This window comes from Phalacrocorax aristotelis, chromosome 3 (genome assembly GCF_949628215.1).
Source record: "Phalacrocorax aristotelis chromosome 3, bGulAri2.1, whole genome shotgun sequence".
NCBI lineage: Eukaryota > Metazoa > Chordata > Aves > Suliformes > Phalacrocoracidae > Phalacrocorax > Phalacrocorax aristotelis.
In genome coordinates this window covers 124247207-124268608 of record NC_134278.1, presented here as the reverse complement: position 1 = coordinate 124268608, position 21402 = coordinate 124247207, and the positions used below count along the sequence as shown (strand labels likewise).

General features: G+C 38.5%; 1 protein-coding gene across 1 annotated transcript in view; it reads right to left on the bottom strand.

Annotated features, from left to right (window-relative positions):
- Positions 1-21402, bottom strand: part of HEATR1 (HEAT repeat containing 1) — a 41389-nt gene that overhangs the window by 1242 nt on the left and 18745 nt on the right. The window contains exons 20-43 of the mRNA XM_075089430.1: positions 20590-20782; positions 19882-20054; positions 18769-18936; positions 17693-17935; positions 16813-16944; positions 16296-16402; positions 15114-15257; positions 13986-14104; positions 13593-13714; positions 11996-12124; positions 9850-10080; positions 9053-9179; positions 7785-7951; positions 7094-7140; positions 6155-6278; positions 5182-5322; positions 4676-4965; positions 3759-3909; positions 3147-3305; positions 2290-2424; positions 1929-2033; positions 1667-1835; positions 777-931; positions 234-392 (exon numbers count right to left, since the gene is read on the bottom strand). Coding sequence (XP_074945531.1) covers positions 234-392; positions 777-931; positions 1667-1835; positions 1929-2033; positions 2290-2424; positions 3147-3305; positions 3759-3909; positions 4676-4965; positions 5182-5322; positions 6155-6278; positions 7094-7140; positions 7785-7951; positions 9053-9179; positions 9850-10080; positions 11996-12124; positions 13593-13714; positions 13986-14104; positions 15114-15257; positions 16296-16402; positions 16813-16944; positions 17693-17935; positions 18769-18936; positions 19882-20054; positions 20590-20782 — 3690 coding nt within the window. The remainder of the gene's footprint in view (positions 1-233; positions 393-776; positions 932-1666; positions 1836-1928; positions 2034-2289; positions 2425-3146; positions 3306-3758; positions 3910-4675; positions 4966-5181; positions 5323-6154; positions 6279-7093; positions 7141-7784; positions 7952-9052; positions 9180-9849; positions 10081-11995; positions 12125-13592; positions 13715-13985; positions 14105-15113; positions 15258-16295; positions 16403-16812; positions 16945-17692; positions 17936-18768; positions 18937-19881; positions 20055-20589; positions 20783-21402) is intronic.

The following is a 21402-nucleotide window of genomic DNA, read 5'->3' as shown; positions in this document are numbered from 1 at the left end:
ACGCAGCATGGAAGACAGCCACGTGTGGAATATTGACTGCGTACAGTAAGAGCAGAAGGCCACATTGTATACATCCCTCTAGAACCTGGGAGTAGCCTAGTACAATATCAGTCTTTGAATTTAGGCTAGTGTTTTAGCAATGACTTGGCTGAATCCACTTCTGGTTTTTGGGGCGCTGTTCCCATTTTCTAAGGCAACAAAGAAAACCAGTTCAGATTCTGATAGCTCCCAACCTTAGGAGAGGTGTGCCTTGTTTTCAGGAGGATGTGGTAGTTCAGTGGTTTCCAAAGAGAATCATCTGCCATTGCCACTGAAAACTGAGCTATGCAGGGTATCAGGTGTGCTGTCACTCTTTCCTGGAACTTCTCATCTCCTCCAAGCGTGTTTTCTAGCTGTGGAAGTAAAAACCTTGTCAAAACAGATCCAGGCCCAGATAAACCCAGCCAAAAGCACTTCTAGCTTTGGCTTTCAGGTACTCAAGAGTTACATCAAAGAGCATCAGTGGGAGTGCACTGGTCTGCAAGAGCTCAACAGGCATTCACCTTATGGGAAGGAGGATATTTAGGAAGAGGATGAAAAAGTTAGTAATTCAGAGCCTTAGGCAAAGCAGTTAATACTGTTTGTAGCACAAAGACAATGAATTAATTCCTCCCTTTTTGTTAAGGGAGAGGATTGAGGCCAGATAGTTACAAAAAAAAAATATTTGGGGTGGAGGGTGTGGTGTGAGGGTGTGGAGGGAAACAACCATGACATGAGTTTTTGGTGTTTGTCAATACCTGATCAACCAGAGGCATCATCAAGGTTTCTGCTCTTTCCTTACTCAGGAACTTCTGGGTGTCAAACAGGAAGAGCTTGTGCAGACAGTCCATGGTGAACTGCAACAGTAGACAGCTCTTTTCTGTGCTATTCTCAGAGTCAAAGAAAGCTTCATCTACATATCAAAGAGGAAAAAAAAAATCGAAAGAATTAAAATACAAAACTTCCCCACAAGACAGAAATATTGTTAGTTTGTGAATATAGCTAAAGAATGTACTACATAGGAATTACATACTTAACATATTGCATCCACTTTATGGTTCTGAGTGATATCTGGCTTTTAGCTAATGCCCTAGCAGGTCTGCCACTGCTGTTCAGAGTCAGTTGGGGATAAAAGAGAATAGCCACAGGCTATAGGAAACATGCTTGGCCGTACCTGTGGATATGGAGAATTTTGTTCAGGTCACTACAAATGGGACGGGCAAATAGTTTCCCATACAAAAAAGTAATACCTATTTTTGCCAAGAAAGCAGAGGAGTCTGAGTACACCAGGTAGCATATAAGAGGAGAAGTCAGTGAATTAAAAAAAGAAAAAACCCCAAACAGAAACAAGTCACCCTCTTTCCACACAGTTTCATTCTCATGGAACTCACTGGGACTGACACTGAAAATTTCACGTGGCCTCAACTTTGTACTGGCAGCCCAGAGCCCATGGATGAAAAATGTCCTTTGGTTCCACCAGAATAAGAAAGATGCCTTATTTATGAGAAAAAGAAGAAGAGAGAAATGAGAAGAATGTCCTGTGAAGTAAATCCTATAAGACTAAACTTTTAGCAATTATAATTACTCTCTTTCAGCAATTAGAGTTAGCCTGACAACGCCTCTCTGTAGGTCGTAACTGAACACTTACCGGTTTTAGAAACGTTGACCTGGTTCAGCATCTCAGCAAATGACTTCACTAAGTGACCAGCAAACAGGGTGAAGAGACCCTTGAGCTTGTCTGCAATGCAATCTGCTATTCGGTGGAATGTCAGCAGTCTGTCTTTTAGGGTAGACTCTGTTTTGGACCAATCAAAGAGCTGGAAGTGAAAGACAGGTTAGCTCCTTCCTGTGTCCGTGCACTGGAAAATTGAAATATGCTGATGCAGACAAATTATATTTAAACTTCCTACCTTGAAGAAGAGGGGTCTGAAAGAAGTCTCAGAAAGTTTCATAATCATACTTATTAGACAATCAATAATGTAAGCCTCTGTCTTACCAACTTCCTCCAAATCATCCTAGAAAAATTAGAAAACATAACTCCAAGTCAGAAATGAAGGAATTTGAGCTTTCAAAGCACATCTTAGTTTTGTCTGTTTCAGACTAAATACTTACTGATAATGTTTTTTAACCCAAGAACAATTCCACAACAGAATATTTGATACCCAGAATTTCAGAGCATATATGAAATGGAAACTACTAATATTTTTTTAAACAAATAGAATTAGCATGTAGAGGTTGAGCTGCCTCTGCTCATCCCCCTAAACAAGCCACCTGGGCATGCTCTGTTCGGAAGTCCAGGGCTTTCATGAAAAATGCTGTCAGCTCAGACTGATGGGAGATCAGGTGCTCCTTCTCCATACCAACAATGTGCTCCTTCAAAATGTTCATAAGGGGACGCAGGCAGTGCTGCCAAAACAAAAGCAAAGCAATGCAAAGGCAACTGTGATACTGACAGTAACTGGAAAACCTAACAAGGAAATTGGATTTTTGCACTTCACACATTTACTCATCAAAATACTGTTGATAAAATAAAGAAACTTTTTCCTGTACTTTTTGGGGCCTTAAGTTAGTAGGATTCCTGAAAGAGTTTGGTCTCCCCTCTCCAATCCTGGAGACACCAGTTAAGTCTGAAAGGTTTGCACCTAGGAGACGCGAGCAAAGCCTACGTGAAAATGGTGACTCAAGTTCCTAGAAGATAAAGCAAGGCCTTTATGAACGGGATGATCTCTCAAACATTCATCATGCTAGGGACATTAAACTGGTGCATTTCTCCCAGGTCTAACTTTCCTGAATCACCGTTGCAGTACAAAAGAAAACAGGTATATAAAGACTGTGCTGGGTCTGGCTGGGTTGGAGTTAGTTTTTATCATAGCAGCTCACATGGTGCTGTGTTTTAGATTTGTGACCAAAACAACGCTGGTGACACACTGGTGTTTTAGCTATTGCTGAGCAGTGCTTGTACAGTGTTAAGACTTTGTTTCTCACTCTGCTGCTACAGTGAGTAGGCTGGTGGTGGGCAAGAGGCTGGGAAGGGACACAGCTGGGACCATTGAACCAAATTCTGCGCTGCTTCTTTTTTTCTTTTCTTTCTTTTTAATCACAATTCAAAAGAATGAAAAAATCCTTACCTTCCGGGTATTTGCCACTTCACTGTAACACTTTGTAACTGCAGGCAAGAGTATTCGGGGAGCAAGCCTTGTAGCTAGGATAGTTTTCAATGATGTTACACGTAAGCTTATCTGAGAAGAAGGACCAAACTCGACCGCAATCTTTTCCAAGTGGACAACCTATCAGGAAATCCAACAAAAGTTAGGCATACTTAAAACAACTCAAGAACCTACTTTACAGTAGTTGTTGCAAGTGTCAGATGGGACTTTTGCTGTTTGCACCACTTGGAGCACCTTACATTAGGATGTCTGCGTAGGGACCCTACTAGAGCTGTTAGATACATGCATTTCATGAAATCATGGATATTACAGAATGATCCTTCAGGATTCATCTATCTTTCCAAAGAGGCAAACTACAACCTACCGGGAGGAGGAGTAGGAGACATTCTTATATTCTGTATCTTAGTTATCTGCATAAGAAGGTGAGGAATAATATGTTACAACCTTCTACAGAGTTGGCACATGCTCCTACTTCAGTTGCAGAGAGAGAAAAGAAGCAATCTCTGTAGCTTCTTCTAGGAACTGGGCAGATCCTGTCCCCCTTTACACATCTGTAGGAGTCAGATGGCTCACCTGCAGCAAGCAATCCAGAAGATAAGGACTAAGGAAGTGTGGTAATGTTTCTGCAACCTTCAGCAGAGCAGTAACGGCACTCAGCAAGTAAATCTCATTGGAGACCAGCTCCTTCTTATTTTTTAAAGTCTTCAACAGTGCCGGCATCAGCCTGTGAATAACCAAGCATGGATACAGAAAGGTGAAACCACTGACAATTTGGAGGTATGTTCCAATCACATTAATCCATCTGTTAAGCCTGCAGGGACAATTTCCCTGTGAATTTTTACATGTGTATTTGAGAAAAATCAGTATTCTGGGCTATGCTGCTGTATTTCATATTTTCAAAGCTAGTGAAGGATATTAGGTTTAGAATCACAGAATTATAGAATAGTTTGGGTTAGAAGGGAGCTTTAAAGATCATTTAGTCCACCCCCCCGCCATAGGCAGGGACATCTTTCACTAAATCAGGTTGCTCAAAGCCCCGCCTTTAGTGTAGAGATTTAATGAGAATAAGAAACTTATATTTGTAATGAGATAAAACAGCCTTAAAAGCAACAAGTTAGATGCTTGAATTCTTCAGCAGGGAAAATAAAATAACGTAACATGCAGGGTTTCCAACTGTACTTGTTCTTATGTTTTTAAACACAACCTGTTCTACAGTAAAAATACAGAAAATGGTCTAACTCTTCTAAAGCCATGAAGACCGCCCCTCCTAAGGAACTCTACTGATTATAAAGCTCTTACTATTTCCCCACTAGCTTCTTAGTTCTACGATGAGAAAGCACCTTCAAGCACTTTTACCTTTACCCTTATCTACACAACACACACACATGGGCAGACTGCCACTTGGCCTTCATCAGCAGCCCTTCAGTAATGCATTTCAGTTTAATTAATTCCTGCTGCAGCTGGTTCTCTCAAAAAGAACCCAACAGTACCTTGGAAGCTGAGGTATTGCTTGGGCTTTCAGTGTACAGGTGACCTCAGCTATACAGAGCAAAGCACTTCCCATCACATTCTTTTCCTCCTTCTCTGAAGAAATGAGATCAATGGCAGTTTTCAGAACAGGTACAAATGGCAGTGGATTTTCTGTGCCAAAACCTTTGCAGAGCAGCTTGAGGCTGAACAAAGCAGTCTGCCTGTTGATGGCTTGCTCCTCCTCTTCCTCCTTTCTTTTACACTGCACAATAGCAATGAGCTCAGGAACTAGCTCTAAGAGCTGCAGGATCTAAGGGGACAAGAGAACACACATGTTAGACTTAAAATTAGAAACTCAGAACCTGCAAGGTAACTACGGGCATGTAGCCCACATCTCACTACAGAAGAGCTGCCTGCCAGACTTGGCACTGGTACTTAATGTCTTTATGTCGAGCAAACCACTTCTACATCAATCTCTTTCCAGGTACTTCTGCTAAAAGAACTGAGTTTAACCACTTCGACTCACCTGGCTCTTCTGCCACCTTGTGCGCTGCTGCACCTTATTGTTCAAAAGGTCCATTGCCTTACGTCTCACAGATGGGAGCTGATTCATCATTAGTCCCCTAATTACAGGGATGAAGGTTTCTGTAGGCAGTAAGGCATTGACCTACAAGAAGACACAAACAAAACAATACCATAAACGCTCTTCCATGCACCATGACATGGTAAACTCCAAATAAGACAGGCAAACTCTCTTCAACTTCCTACATGTGTATCAGGATCAAAGAAGAGAGGACAGGCTAGCAGTGCTGTATCTGAGGCAAGCAAAAAAACAAAGCAGGTTCCAGATACAGTACTTCACATATGTTCACTGGCTGCTAACCAGCCATGATCCACTAGCTCTGAGATTTCCTCAGCAGTTCCGTTCGTCTACACTAGTGAGCTATCCCTCCTTACCCTGAAATACTTCTGGTAGTGCCTTGTGCACGTACGTCATGGAAACTGGAATATGCTTCCCAGGGAAAAACAGAAAAATCCAAGCTGTGGTAAGACACATGCTCCACATGCAATGAGATAAGCCAGTCCAATTCTACAAACATACTTCTGATCAGAAAAAGATTAGAAAGAAAAGCAAAAGGATAGAAATATACAACAGTTCCATTAGCTTTAGTAAATCATTTTATGAGTTAACAGGGAGAAATGCTGCCAAAAGACGTTGTTCTCCACCAGACAGACAGTGAAATGACTGCTTCCAGCCAGCAGAATACTCAGTAGAGGTAATAGGCATTCCTGATTTTTTTTTCCTGGTTGTTCTGCCTAAGCTGTTAGGCTGTAGTTCTTAAAATTGTTAGATGAGTTTAAACAATGATGAACCAGGTTGCAGACTGTCCAGTAAAGATTAGTACTAATCCAGCAAGAAATCCTACAAAGGTTATAATCACATTAATAAGCAAAAGCAGATATTTCCCACTGCTAACATGAGGGCTAACAAGACATACTTTATCCAGCATATCATAGGACTTGTTAAGCAGAACCCTCCAAAATTTGGCTGTTGGCTTGTCCACGTTTCCTTCCACTGAAGACGCCACAGTGTTTATATAGTGGAGAACTTTTTCTAATAGCCTAGATGGAAAGGAAGCATCTTTTAGTAAGTAACAAGGACACTAAAGAAACTGACTTTATTACTAGAAAGCATAAAATTTCAAAAAACAGCAACAATAAAAGAAAAAGAAACACCTAATGGAGAGACTAGCAGATCACATGTACAAGCTTTGGCAATAAAGACAATCGTGCACATTAACAAAGTCTACCTGGTACCCCCAAATTAGCATCCACATACAACAGTAGCTCTACTTAAGAACTCTACTTTAAAACAGAAACAATTTGGGACAATATAGATGTTTAAAAATAAGCATTTAAGGAACAGAGCATTTAAAATAAATCCTACACCCTTTTTCACTTAGAACAAACATAATAGTTAAGCCTCCACAAAAGAAACCCTCCATTTTGCATCACGGGCTGTTATAGCCCAATGACTACAACTGTGATCTGCGATAACTGGTAATTTTCTTATACCAATATAGGGGCACGTGTGAATAATGATTTTTCTTTCCCTATGAATGAAGCAGTATGTTTTGCTAAAAATCTGGAAGTCTTTTAGAGACTCCATCATCAATAGCATAATAGTTATGGCCAAGTATGTAAATAAGCACTATCAGAAATACAGAAAGAGTGGATATTGGGTAGAGCAATCTTTCAGAAATAAAAAACTCCACATCATACTAGAAACAAGAGCAAACCCAAAACCAAACCCAAATAACTTGCATATAATAAATATTGTGTGTTGCCGAGGTCAACATTAAAAGGACACTTAAAAAATATTCCCAGGTTGCAGGAAAAGCTAGAAATAGGAGAAACAGAGCAGATTTCAAGCATACCTCTGTTCAACCTTCTGCAACTTTTCTGTTTCTTCACATTCAACTATCTGGTTTAAAAAGAGAATGAAAATGCTAAGTGTGAAACTTGCATCCCCTCATTAAGTTAACATCCCAGTATATGCAAATTTGTTTGTTCTGAGCAAAATGTCCACTAACATGGTAATTATGAGTTCCCCACATCTGCAGGAAAGCCATCATTCTAGAAGAGGATCTGAGAATCTTAGGCAATGCAGTCACAGTAGGAACTACATTTCAGGCTGGTGGATGATGCTCAATTGAAAAACTGGGAACTACTTCCAGCTAGAGGTGCAGCCTAAAATTTGTACCATTTATTTTGTCTTTTCAGAGTTAATCGTATGAATCCCACACCAAAACTGGGGTTATACAGACTGCGAGCAAAATACCACATTCCATTAAGCCAGTGGGAATCAACTGGGACCAGAATTTCACCTTGTTACCTATTCATCAAGCACACAAACAGCGTCTACCTGGAAAAGCCTTATTAAAAAATAATTAACATTACTAAGAGGTTTCAAAACTACGTCAATAAAGCGTCACCAAGATACACCAGACCATGTATGCTCTCATACCCACTGAATATAAAGCCATACTAAAAAGCAAATTAAACCTCATCTATTACAGTATGTCACAATTACTTAATGTGATCAGTTTAAAGGCAATCTGCCATTACCTTTTTCACAAAACTCTGAGAGGATAAAAGTTGTGACATGAAGGAGACTGACAAGAATTTGAAATGCCGAAGTTGTTTGTCTGAGTGAGACTCCACATTAAAGAGCTGCCCATACTGATTCTTCAGCTTTGTCTTGCATGTTCTTGACTGTTTTGGCCCAGGATCATCTGTTGAAAACATTCACAAAACAAATTTGCAGCCAAGAGAAATAGGTGTTGGATTTCTGATTACAGAAACAAAGTAAAACTACAGTCAGGTGCCTATCAAGGATAGTCATTCTGCAATATCCAAAATCATGTCAAAAAAAGATTCTTTGAAATATCACAGGAGATGCATTTTTCATTTCATGAGCCTCACAAGAAGCAGTGCCATTTCACTGCCATTCTGTCTGATCGTTCTTAGGTGAAGAATCTTCTTTTTTCTTGGTGATAAGGCTATGGTAGACTGGCTACAAACATGAGAGACTTTTGAGGCAGGACCACATACACCGTGCACCATGTATTTGGGAAAACTGCTTTCAGTGTCATTACCTGGTCCTTCCTGGCTGAGAAAATATATTCTAACATCATATACGGCAAGTCCTAACTTAAAAAGAAACAACCCTCACCCACCTTTCCCCAATGCTCTTTGAGCTAACAGACTGGAAAAGTATTAAAACATATTGTTCAATTATTGCTCCACTATTTGTAGTAGAAAGAAATGAAACTTTTAAAAAACCCTAGAAATGACTGGTAGTTCCTGTGACGTTGTCTGCTAGGAATAATAGCTTTTTATTTCAATTAAATTATTTACTGTACCTTCTAAATGAGGATTAGTGTTTGGTTCTAAGTGCTCAAATTAATCTATAATTGAAAGGATTAAAAAAAAAGTAATCACCTATCTTAGCCATTTTATTAAAAAAAAAAAAAGTTTTTAGAGTAATTCTGTATCCCTTAGTCTTCTGTCTAGAGGAGTAACAGAATCACAGAATGGTTTGGGTTGGAAGGGACCTTTAGAGGCCATCTAGTCCAACCCCACTGCAGTGAGCAGGGACATCTTCAACTCGATCAGGTTGCTCAGAGCCCCGTCCAACCTGACCTTGAATGTTTCCAGGGATGGGGCATCCACCACATCTCTGGGCAACCTGGGCCAGGGTTTTACTACCCTTATTGTAAAAAATTTCTTCCTTCTATCCAGTCTAAATCTACCCTCTTCTAGTTTAACGCCATCACCCCAAGTCCCTCGTAATAGGAAGGTTAACATGCATTTGCTGGCTGTTTTGTGGTTACCTTCTTTGTTCTCTGGCAGCTCTGTCAAGTACTGGATTATTTTCATAATGCTTTGGAACTGAGATTGTACATTAAATTCGCAACAGATGGAAATCCAAAATTCAGTGTCTGCTTCCAGAACAGCATCCTGTTTATGGTTTAGGAAAAAGAGAAAATTCAAGAATTAAAAAAAATATTACTAATAACAATAAAAAGACTCAAAAACTCCTCAGTGAGTTTGTGAAAATGCCATGGTGAGCTGGCTACTGCCAGGATTAACACCAAGGGTACTAGCAGCAAGCTCTTGGAGAGAACATAATTCCAGAGGGTATAGAAAGAGATTCAATTGCTACAGCAGAGACTTATCTTCTCACCAATGTTCCTTTAATAATTCTTTTAGTTTTCCCCATAAACTATGCTTTCGCCTAATCCGAGGGCCTGCCTACACAAACACATAATAGGGTTTTCATCTTGGTCTATACAGGAAGACCAGTGTCATGTTTCACAAACACAGTTAAAGAAAAAACCTCCAACTTTAACAATATTGAAGCACTTAATAACTAGATTATCAGCTCTTCAAGGATTGCTAAACAATATGATCTGATTTATTCGGGCTCCAGGACAAAACAATATTGTATCTGCAATACAAATCATAGCCAACATCACCCTCAGGTTCTGCTATAGCACAAGCTCAGAGGTCACCACTTATTTCAGCATAACCTAGGGGCTTATCTTGCTCCTTTGTAAGGCAAGACCAGGAACAGAAAAGGGGAAGACCAGTCTCTTGAGGAAAAAGTTGACCCCACTAGTCTTCTAACCTTGTCTGTGCTTGACGTGACAGTCACTGTTTTGGTCACATACTGCTCAAACAGCAGCACCAGGAGAACCCAGAGAAACTTGTCTCCTCCCACCGTAGTGATCAGCTGGGCCAGGATGGGCAGGCGTCGGTGCTCGGGCACATGGGGCAAGGCATCCACAAACACCCGAATGATCTTTATCACCACCTCTTCCACATTTCCTGAGGACTCTGACAAATCACTGTCTTCAGCCTATGTACATACAGGAACAGCAGTTCAAACAGACTGTCACAAACGGTACAAGTCCTTTCTTGTAAATTCAGGCAATGAGAGGCAGTACCACATGGCTGACAACAGCATTACCAGAAGCATAATCTCAAGGACATGTAAATGCTCTAAAATAAACAGTTTTCAATTACATAGTTCCTTTTCAATGTTTAAGGAAGATGTCTCAAATAAAATTAAAGAGGAAAGAATAAAAAGAAACAAGAATAAAAAGAAACAAGAATAAAAAGAAACAAGAATAAAAAGAAACAAGAATAAAAAGAAACAAGAATAAAAAGAAACAAGAATAAAAAGAAACAAGAATAAAAAGAAACAAGAATAAAAAGAAACAAGAATAAAAAGAAACAAGAATAAAAAGAAACAAGAATAAAAAGAAACAAGAATAAAAAGAAACAAGAATAAAAAGAAACAAGAATAAAAAGAAACAAGAATAAAAAGAAACAAGAATAAAAAGAAACAAGAATAAAAAGAAACAAGAATAAAAAGAAACAAGAATAAAAAGAAACAAGAATAAAAAGAAACAAAGAATAAAAAGAAACAAAGAATAAAAAGAAACAAAGAATAAAAAGAAACAAAGAATAAAAAGAAACAAAGAATAAAAAGAAACAAAGAATAAAAAGAAACAAAGAATAAAAAGAAACAAAGAATAAAAAGAAACAAAGAATAAAAAGAAACAAAGAATAAAAAGGGAAAAAAGAATAAAAAGGGAAAAAAGAATAAAAAGGGAAAAAAGAATAAAAAGGGAAAAAAGAATAAAAAGGGAAAAAAGAATAAAAAGGGAAAAAAATAATTTAAGGCAGGGGGAGAGGAAGGAGAGAGAAAGGAGGGAGAGAGGTAGGAGAAAAATCCCGTTATTTGGCATCAGCTGAAACAAGCAGGATGTTTTAAAAGGAAAGCAATGCCACCACGTTCTTAAAATTTTGCCTGTAAGCCTGATATTTAGGGTCTTGGATTCAAGGGCCTAGTAAAAATAATACAGGTAGGCTACATAACCTCAGGTAAGTAACATTGGCTCTCCCCACATGTAATAACTGCGTGTGCCATAAATAATTTATCACAGAGACTTGTGATGGCTGCTATGAAATAAATAAAAAAAAAAAGTAAAAAAAAGAGAAAGAGACAGCAACTTGATTTCCCTAACAGAGGTCTGCAAGAAGATGCAAAATGTGTATACATATCATTAAAAAATAAACTGGGAAATCCCCAGCCCGTTGTTCAAGAATTTTTTTTCTCCAATTCATTTTTGTATAAGAAATTTATATGACATTTTTCATGTTTAAATCTATGAATGACTCTAGAATTAAGATTTATTAGGTGCAAGTGAAATCTGACTGAAGAAAAAAAATGTCCCCTTTGAAAAACAATGTTGTATTTTTGTTTTGGTTGATAACAATTTATGTAAGATGTCCAGACAAAAACAAGAAAACACACACAAACACCAGCTGGAAGGATAAAAACATTTGTCAAATATTTTACCTTTCCACTTCCTTCAGACCATGCCTACTATTGATACAACCATGACATATTATTGTAGGACTAATAACCTCCTCCTATTTCCAGTGGTTCCTCTACTGAACTTGCCTGCTATTTTTGTGTTTCAGGCCCTCTGTAGGTAAAGTCGCGGTACTGTTTTGACTAAACCATGTATAAAATGCAGGAGCTCATAAGATAAAAAGAAGTAGTCTGATGAACTCAGAGTTGGTGAGGAGTAGTCTGTTAACACAGTTACTAAATGTAATTTAATATCTATCTAAAAATAATCCTAGAAGAGGATACAACTTATTCTACCACTGATATCCTAAACCATTTACTCTAATTAATTAATTAATAATCTTATTGTTCACTTTTTTCCTACTCCTTTCCATTATGTAGACAAATTTACCTCTATAAGAGCAGGAATAACCATCTGCACTGTCTTATTAATGACTTGGAACGTGTAAGTATCATCCAGACGCAAGACATTTGCTCCCATGAATGTGAAAATGGGCATAATGTTGTGGAGAACTTTATCCTGGAAAAGAAAACGGATGAGATTAGTTCATTTTTTTGAATTGTGCTCTTCTGCATATTATGCCTTAAGTCAGTTCTCCTTCCCACAAATGCCACTAGATTCCTATAAAATGAGGATCATTAGTATCCTCCAAAATCTCCACTAAAGTAATTTTAAATGGATAGTGACCCTTAAAGCTACTTACTATGTGATTATTAGAGAGTTCTAGATATTTTTTAGAAACCAAGATACACTTCTAAGAAACTAAAGAGTGGAAGTTGAGAATTTAGTCTGGTGAAATACACTGTATTCTTCAACTCAGTGCCATGGTAGTATGACAAGCAAAATCAGCTATGAGATCTGCAGAAGCACAAATGTGAGTGTGGCACATATTCTGGTGATTTTCATACCTTCCCCGCTCACCATTTTGATATCTGTAAAACATCGCCAATATCTACAATCATACAATGGAAACCAACCATGCTCATTTTAGTTTTTGGCTTTTTTTGGGTGGTCTACACTGTAACCACAGTAATTAATTTTAAGAGGGCTGGATTAGAGGTGTCACCTTGCTCAAGAGTTAGTTTCCCAGATTTTGCCAGAACTTAGAGCAAGAAGTTACGGGCACATTTTTCATTCAGTTTTAGTGAACTGAAGGAGTGTTTTAGAGCAAAATATGCAAAATATTTCCTTGTATTCTGACGTTCAAAATCTTGAAAGAGCTAATACTGAAGTAGAATAAAAGCTCGGTTCTGTAGCAGATCATGACAGTAAGATGGCGAAAAAGAAAAATAACCCCAACAATAAAAAAGCCAAATCTTCCACAAATTTGTCAAAACCATTCCGGTTTTGCCTTTTGGGAAAAAAGCTATATTTTTAAATGTGTGGAGAAAGTACTGAGGTAAAGATAAAGATGCAAACTGAGTTTGATACATTTGGGTACACTTTCCTGCTTTTAGAGTTTCAAAGCAAAATAATCTTACTTCCAAGAGTGAGTGTGCAGTCAAATTTCAATCCACAGAAGCAAAAGCCTGTTTCTCAGTCAATTAAAACCAGACCAACCTGGTTTTACCATCAACTACAACTACATTTCTCAGTGTTATACAAGATGGGAACTTGTAAGAATGCATGTGCTATTGGGCTAGATGTTTTCTCTCTTGTATATAAAAAAACGGGAAAGAAGAGACAATGCACGAGAACTTGGACCACAGTGGGAAGGTGAGGCAGGGCTGTTGTCAGAAAGCTTCTTCCATTTCTAATGCGCTTCATTGCAAGTCATAAATGACCAGTGACCAAAGCGTCAGGACAGAGGTTTGTTTTCAAGTAAAATGGAATATAAAGCCCTAGAAGAGCAGGGAACCTGTACATTTTGTCTCTTGCTCCTTTCAGAAAATTTATCCCCATAGAACAGCTCCATATGCTCTTCACTCTTCCCAGTATTTGGAGCCTGAAGAGAAGAGCCAACACATAAATTTCAGGTACTACTTACAGGAAACATGCCAGCAACAGCACCAAGGAGAAGCAGTGCATGGTGGTGTGTCTGGGGCATTTTAGAAATCCTGATGCACTGAACTATCAATTCCACGTTGAATTTCTCTTTGTCAAGGATATCTACAAGTAGAAAATATTCACTGATTAACACTTTAATGGTCAACCATGTAGGAATAAACAGTACAGTCAAGCACCGGTTTCAATTTGCAAACCATACTGAAGGGATCTACAAAAAATGATTAAGGCAGCAAACTTGTATACCCTATAGAGGAATCTATCTCTCCTCAACAATACAGTGTAGACCGAGAGAAGAGAAAAGTTAGAGACCATTGTTTTAATGCTGTCCTGGTGAGAGAAGTACTGAAAAAAAAATGAGTCTGGCAATTTTTACCTGCTGGGCTCTTGCTACCATCTGAAGACAATTTCTGGCAGATGCTTAGCAGGCAGCTGAGGATTAGCTGCTTCGTATATTCCATATTTTCTTCTTCTGATGCCATAGGTTCCAGGCACCTATACATTCAGGAAAAAAAATAGAGATTGAAAAAACAGACAGAAAAAATAAGTGACCAAACTGCCTATTAAGATACAAATAAGAAACCGCAATCTTCATTCTACAGAAGTTCTAAATTGAGGTTTCTAAAAACCGTTTGCCAAAAAGTGTCCCTGCTGTTTTGCTTGCAAATACATCCACTGGTCTAATAAAAGACATTTATCAAAGCACTGTCAAAGAGTGTAAGATTGTTACCTGAAATATGATTGCCTGTCTATGTAAAGGCAAGTCATAAGGAAAAAAGATAAATACCCAATCTATAGGTAAACTTCTCTAAGTGCCTGGACATCAGGCTGGCAGGAAAAGTGATAGTTTTCTTAGGTTGCACTGGGTGAAGGCTGTTCCACAATGTTTTGAGAGAAATATTAAAGTTTAGAGTATTATTATAATAGCTCTACAAAAGACACAAGTCCTGTCAATTGTGCCAGTTTTAGCACACGTATCATCCTTCTCAGCAATCCCAAGCCGTCCACCTGAGAAACAAATTATTCACATAAGAAGCTATGCATCAGGTGAAAACCTTAAAAAGCCCATCACATTGTTTAAAGGGCAAAAAAAGTCATAACAGCTTCCCATTCCCCTCATGTGATTTACCTAAAAGAAGTTCAGGTAAAAAGGCAAGCTAAACTACGAAACATGGCAACAAAGCAGAAGGAAAGCAGCTCATATTATAGCATGTCCCAAGTTGGAAGGGACCCAACAAAGATCACCAAGTCCAACTCCTACCCCCGCACAGGACAACCCCAAATTCACACCATGTCTCTTAAGGGCCTTGTCCAAGCGCTTCTTGAATAGCGTCAGGCTTGGTGCCGTGATGCCTCCCTGGGGAGCCTGTTCCAGGGCTCCACTACCCTCTGGGGGAAGAACCTTTCCCTAATACCCAACCTAACTCTATGCATTTTAATGCTTTACAGTATCGGCTGCAGAAGAAAAAGCTCTAGGACTCATGTGTTATGGAAGCACGATTACCGGCTCAGCAGGTTAAAAAGTGCAGGTACCAATGCCTGCGGGCGTCTAAGTTTCTTCTTGTGTTGCAGCAATTCCAGAATAAGCATAACCCTCTGCCAGCTGAAGTGGCTTGTTTCTGGTGCCAATTCTGCATCTTGAGCCTTTCTAAAAAGATAAGACAAACAATCAGGATAAACATTTCCAAAGAAAACAGTACAGTGTTTCAGGGAACAAACACGCGCTTAAGTAAAAAAAGACAAATTTTCTTTCGCATCGTAATATCCTCTACTGCTTCGCCTGGGAGTGGTGGCAATGTGTGGGCTTTTGACGGAAGCAGCAACACTTTTTAAACAATCAATAGAAAATCCAGACCAAACTTGAAAAACCAAACAATTATAGCATCCCTTCTATATATTAAAAAAAAAAAAATCTACACAATGAAGCAGACTTCGGGGGTGGTGGTGGAATCTATTACCAAATAACTGTGCAAATGCTGATCTGCTTGCCATCCAGGAAACGTGCATCTTCGGAACTAACCACTGACTATGCAGGCAATGGGTGTGTCTATAAACCCCGACAGACACAATTTACAGATGGATCAATCTAATAAGCGACGATTGTTGTAAAAGGTCAAGTGAAGAAAAATTCTAAGTCAAACCCAAAAAACCAACTCAATATCCTGTTTCAACACCAGCTGATAGCCGATGTGTAAAGAAGAGAATAAGTACAGTGGACAAAACGGCTCCTTCCTTATGAGAACAGAGAGAAGAAACAAGGTGAAAAGATCTAAAAATTAAGTTATATTAACGTTTTAACTGAAAGAAAATACCATTTTTCAGTCAACTAACAAGAACATTTTGATGAGCATCTGTAGGCTTCAGCCAGGTGTATGCAATTTCTCCATACATCTTTATTACTAACCAAGTTTAATAGCTACAAAACCAAATCTTGTTCAACTGTGTCAAGCCAGATTCTATAAGAGCAAATGTCAACACTAAAACTATTGGATTTTTTTTTTTAATTTTGGCTATAGTTCTATCAGTTCTTAGTCTCCTGCCAAAAGTATCTCAGAGTTATTTTACTGTGCAGGGGAAAATAAGAAGTAGATGCTTAAGCTTTCAAAAAAACCTATGCAATGTACTAATACTAACAAGTGATGTTTTCAAACTGTACAGATAATATTTTTCTCTTTCTAGGTTTAACCTCTGTTGCTGCATCTTCTGTCTTCTAGTTTGCTGAACAGTGGCCAGACTTTTGGTTTTCTCAGGAGGCTCCAGTTCTCTGACAATCTGCTCAGCACACACTGAAATCTGAAACAAAGAGCAATAATGCAAGTACGAATTAACACCGTGTCATATCACACATCTATGCCCCCTCCTTGTTTCTAAAAACACATCCCTTTCGTGCACATATGGATATAAAATCCACATATTCAAGTCATACCCCAGAAAATGAAAATCAGGGCAGCAGAAAGAAGTGACTTCTGCTGAATTTGTTCATAGCATAGTAAATGACTCCTGTGTGGCTTTTAAAGAAATACCTTCTAAAAGGAGTCATTTAACAAACTTTTCATGCCATTAACACAATTATATTATGTGACAAATAGTTTCCTATTCTTTTCATGCTATGAACGATATAAACGACTGTTACTTAATGCAGCAACACAGAACCACCTCAACAGGTTTGAACATATTTCTGTGTTGTGGAGTTCGCCACTTACCCCTTTAAACACACTGGTAATAGTCTGGGCACAAAGCGGGTTCTTACAGTTTAACAGTAAGTCAAACAATACTTTTAATAGCTTCTGTTGCACCATCCCATCTGACACAGCTGCAAAGAATGGCTTAGTAATCTACAAAAGGGAAAAAAGAAAAGATGCAGGCAGGTTTACTTGTAAGAGGGTAAACAAAAGTCACAAGCTTTGGAACTTAGGTACATTAGATTCTGTGTGACACACCCAATCACATGTACGTGTTAGTATGAACATATATTGTAAAAATTTGCATATTAACTATGTATTTGTATATATCCAGGAATCCTTAGGTGCAAAGCACATACTTCTGAAATATCCATCAGACATACCGATTCCTGAAATTCTTCACACAACTTGCCTGATGGGGGAACAAACTGGCTGTTGCCAGGCTTTGGTAGGCTAATAGAAGGCCTGAATTTGTAGCCTCCTTCAAATGAGTCTATTTCTTACCTCCTGTATTTTCTTGACTATTTTTCCTCAGAAGAAAAACATTAAGTAAAACTCCTGCCTGCCTGACAAAAACTAAGGACAGTGGAACAGTAGTACCTGCAGACAATGACACAGGCATTCAGCTGCATGCAAATACAATGGTATTTCTATTCTGTACTTGTCAACTGCAAAAATAAAGCAAGCGGCAATTTTTTCTTCTTGTAGGTTTAAAAGAGAAAGTTTTGCAGCCTGTTTAGATGTTTCAAAGACACTATGGAGACCCTGAAAACTTGTATGAAAAGACAGGTCAAAAGCTGTGGGCTCCTTAACACAGAAAGAGCCCTTGTAAATCCAATCCTAAACACTGCGATTTGCTTTAAGCAGAAAAATAAATTAAAGATCCTTCATAAGGCCACACCTGCCCAAGTGCTGTGATCTGAAATGGTGGAATTTCTTCGTAGATTTTCTTAGCAGCATGTAGACTTTTGATAAATAACTCCAAACTCTGCGGATTCTTGCATAAGAGGGTTGCTGAACATTCAGTAAACTTTCCAAGGATGAGATGCAGGAGAACAACTTCATCTTTCAACATTGCCTCAGGTTTCTGAAAGACCTTCTCTAGCAACCGGTCTAGTACAGGCAAAAGGTGAGAAAGAATCATCTGCAGAGGAAATTCATAACAGAAGTTTTTATCCATTCTCATTTTAACAAACTTCCAATAGCACAGCTTCATTTTACTGCAGCATCCCCTCTGGGACACACTGCATACAGTATTTTATGGCACAGCCATTCAAGAGGAAACATACAAGACTTATTGTATGGTTACCAGGAGTACGTGCTCATCTGCTACTTTGCTATTCTCCTTTGCAGAGCAGTATTTAATATTTTTAAAGTACAGAAACAAGGCAATTTTCTTCACCAATTTATGACTGCTGTCACCCAAATGTGAGGCAAGAATGCTCATCCTCTGCAGTTCACAATCTTTTCAAGACACATACAACTGAACAGAGCATAAAAATTCATAATTTCATTCATTTTTTTAACATTGAACTCATATATATTCAGAATTCTCTACGTGCTGGAAAATACAAGATAAGAGGAGGTTAATACATACAAATAAAATTGTTAGCACTACCTAATACATTACAATTCTGTACAGAAAACTCTATATTCACTGATATTTAATCAAGGTAATACATTTCTTCTGGAAGAATCTTCATCTGAAACAGTCTTTTTCAGTAACTTCACAGGACTTTAAGAACTCCAGTGCTAAATTCTGCAGCGCTTACATTCCTGGATGGAGCATGCAAATATTTTATTTTTCATTAAATGATACTTTGCAGAACTACTGCATATTATTAGAGGTGCCCACTTAATGCCTAATAGTCTAATACATCATGAACTTATTTAACAGCATTATTACTACATGAAATTTGATTTTAGCATTTCAATCAAGTGCAGAATCCATGAAACAACTAGAAAGGTGGCACTTACCTCACCATGGACTTCATGAAGAATTTTCATTAAGTTTCTTGCAATATATGATGGGAAAATAGGGTTCTGTACACAATCAAGTATGCTTTCCAAAGCTTCCAACAATTTTTTCTTCTGGGATTTCTGTTTTGGTTGTGTCTCAAGCTCCTCAAATAGAATTTCCATGATCTAGTTCATTAACAAAGTGAAAATTAAGTCTTTCCCAGCAATAAAAATGCCTTAAAACATTTATTCAAAGCTTTCATAATAATGCAATCTAGACACAAACGGAATTCCTCATCTCTAAATAAACCACAGGTTAATACCTCTTATTTGTCCGATATTCTCAATTCCCTGCATGTAATAAATCACTTGCATGTTTTTATAGTCCTTTAAAAAATATACATATAAAAAGATCAGTCTACTATAGTGCACAAAGAGGATGAACTTTCCTAGTTAACTTGATTTCTTTCAGAAATTATGGGAGCTCACAGCAGAGCCAAAACTTGTATTATCATAGAATCGTTAAGGTTAGAAAAGACCCTTAAGATCATCAAGTCCAACTGCTAACCTATCACTGCCAAGTCCACCACTAAACCATATCCTCAAGCACCACATCTACACGTCTTTTAAATACCTCCAGGGATGGAGACTCAACCTCCTCCCTGGGCAGCCTGTTCCAATGTTTGACAACCCTTTCAGTGAAGAAGTTTTTCGTAATATCCAACCTAAACTTCCCCTGGCGCAGCTTGAGGCCATTTCCTCTCGTCCTATCGCTTATTACTAGGGAGAAGAGACCAACCCCCGCCTCGCTACAACCTCCTTTCAGGTAGTTGTAGAGAGCGATAAGGTCTCCCCTCAGCCTCCTCTTCTCCAGGCTAAACACCCCCAGCTCTCTCAGCCACTCCTCAGAAGACTTGTTCTCCAGACCCTTCACCAGCTTCATTGCCCTTCTCTGGACACACTCCAGCACCTCAATGTCCTTCTTGTAGTGAGGGGCCCAAAACTGCACACAGTACTCGAGGTGCGGCCTCACCAGGGCCGAGCACAGGGGCACGATCACCTCCCTGCTCCTGCTGGCCACACTAGTCCTGATACAAACAATAATAATGTACTACTTAATAACAAAAATACCTCTGTTATGTATTTAGGATCAGATATGATCTCTTCTGTCTTTTGCTCCAAATGCTGAAGAACAGGATGAAATAGAGAGTCCTTTATCCCTCTCAAGGAATGGAGGCAGCTGAGAGCAGCTCTTCGAACTTCACTCACAGGACTACCCAAGTTAATTAGCAAAGATACCACCACTGCAAAAAGAGTAAGGGAAGGAAGGAGGAAAAGACAACAGAATAAAGCGAGTGGTCAGATTTTACCGTGTCTCTCCCTGAAGAGGCATCAGCATTACTTTGGAATTAACAAGTCATCTCTTTTCACTATAAAACTCTAGGCTACACAAAACCAACACTAATCTCACAGATCCATGGCTCTGAGCCTCTTCATCACAGTCCTTACATTTGTGTTTAAGCTCAGAGAGTTCATATACTGCTACTGACTGCCTCATCCTTATACTGCACAGAAGGTAAGGTGCTATAACTGCCTTCTTCAGCATAGAAGCATGTTTCTTCAACACTCTTAAGATTAAAAAAAGTTATTTCACCTGCTTCCAAACTTGGGCTAGTAACTGCAGCAGTGAATCAGCAAGAAAGCCGTCTCAGTCTAGTGCAGCTGAACATAAATAACTACAGATACCCTTCATGGTATAAAACACAGTAAAATTGCATAAAATTAAAAAAATACCATGATTAAGTCTTCAGATGAGAGATATATACTGTTTTACTTTACCGGGAGATGATGGCAATAGCAGCTGTTTCTTTTTTTGGTACGTCTGTGATTCAAGCAGTGCATAGCCAATATACAGAGCTTGAGTCTGTAGCATTGCACTGACTTCATAGTTCAGATGATTTGAAAGGTTATAACTGTAAGTCCATAGAATTGAAAGGAATTTGAAGAGAACCTCTGAATCTTTTAGATGTACCTTAAATTTAACAAACACACACAAAAGAAAAAAAGAGAGAAGAAAAGCACTTGTTTAGTAACTTTAATTTATTCAGCAAACTACTACTCACAATATCCAACAAACCACCCAAATCAAAGGAGTACACCAAAGAGAACTGAAGAGTCAGAAACAGTGTCATTTGGGAAGAAAAAGTTATTGAGTAGATGCGTTTGGGTAAGCAGTACTTGCATGGGTATACAAGTCCACTTGCTTAACAGCTGGCTTACTTAGGTTTACAGATAACTTGTAGTCTACAGGTATGTAAATTCAAGAGATTTTTTTTATTATAACAGACTGAAAACACATCCATATGAACATTTGTATCGTATGTCAATTGTGTAAGAAAACTGTTACATGCAAAATAAAGCAAAATAATTAACTTGTATTTCCTGTTTTGTGCAGCAGTAATCTTAATATTCAAAGTGCTCCAATTAATCCCTGATTTTTTCATGGAATCATTAAGGTTGGAAAAGACCTCTCGGATCAAGTCCAGCTGCCAACCCAACACCACGTCTCCTAAACCATGCCCTGAAATGCCATGTCTACATGTCTTTTAAATACCTCCAGGGATGGTGACTCCCCCACCTCTCTGGGCAGCC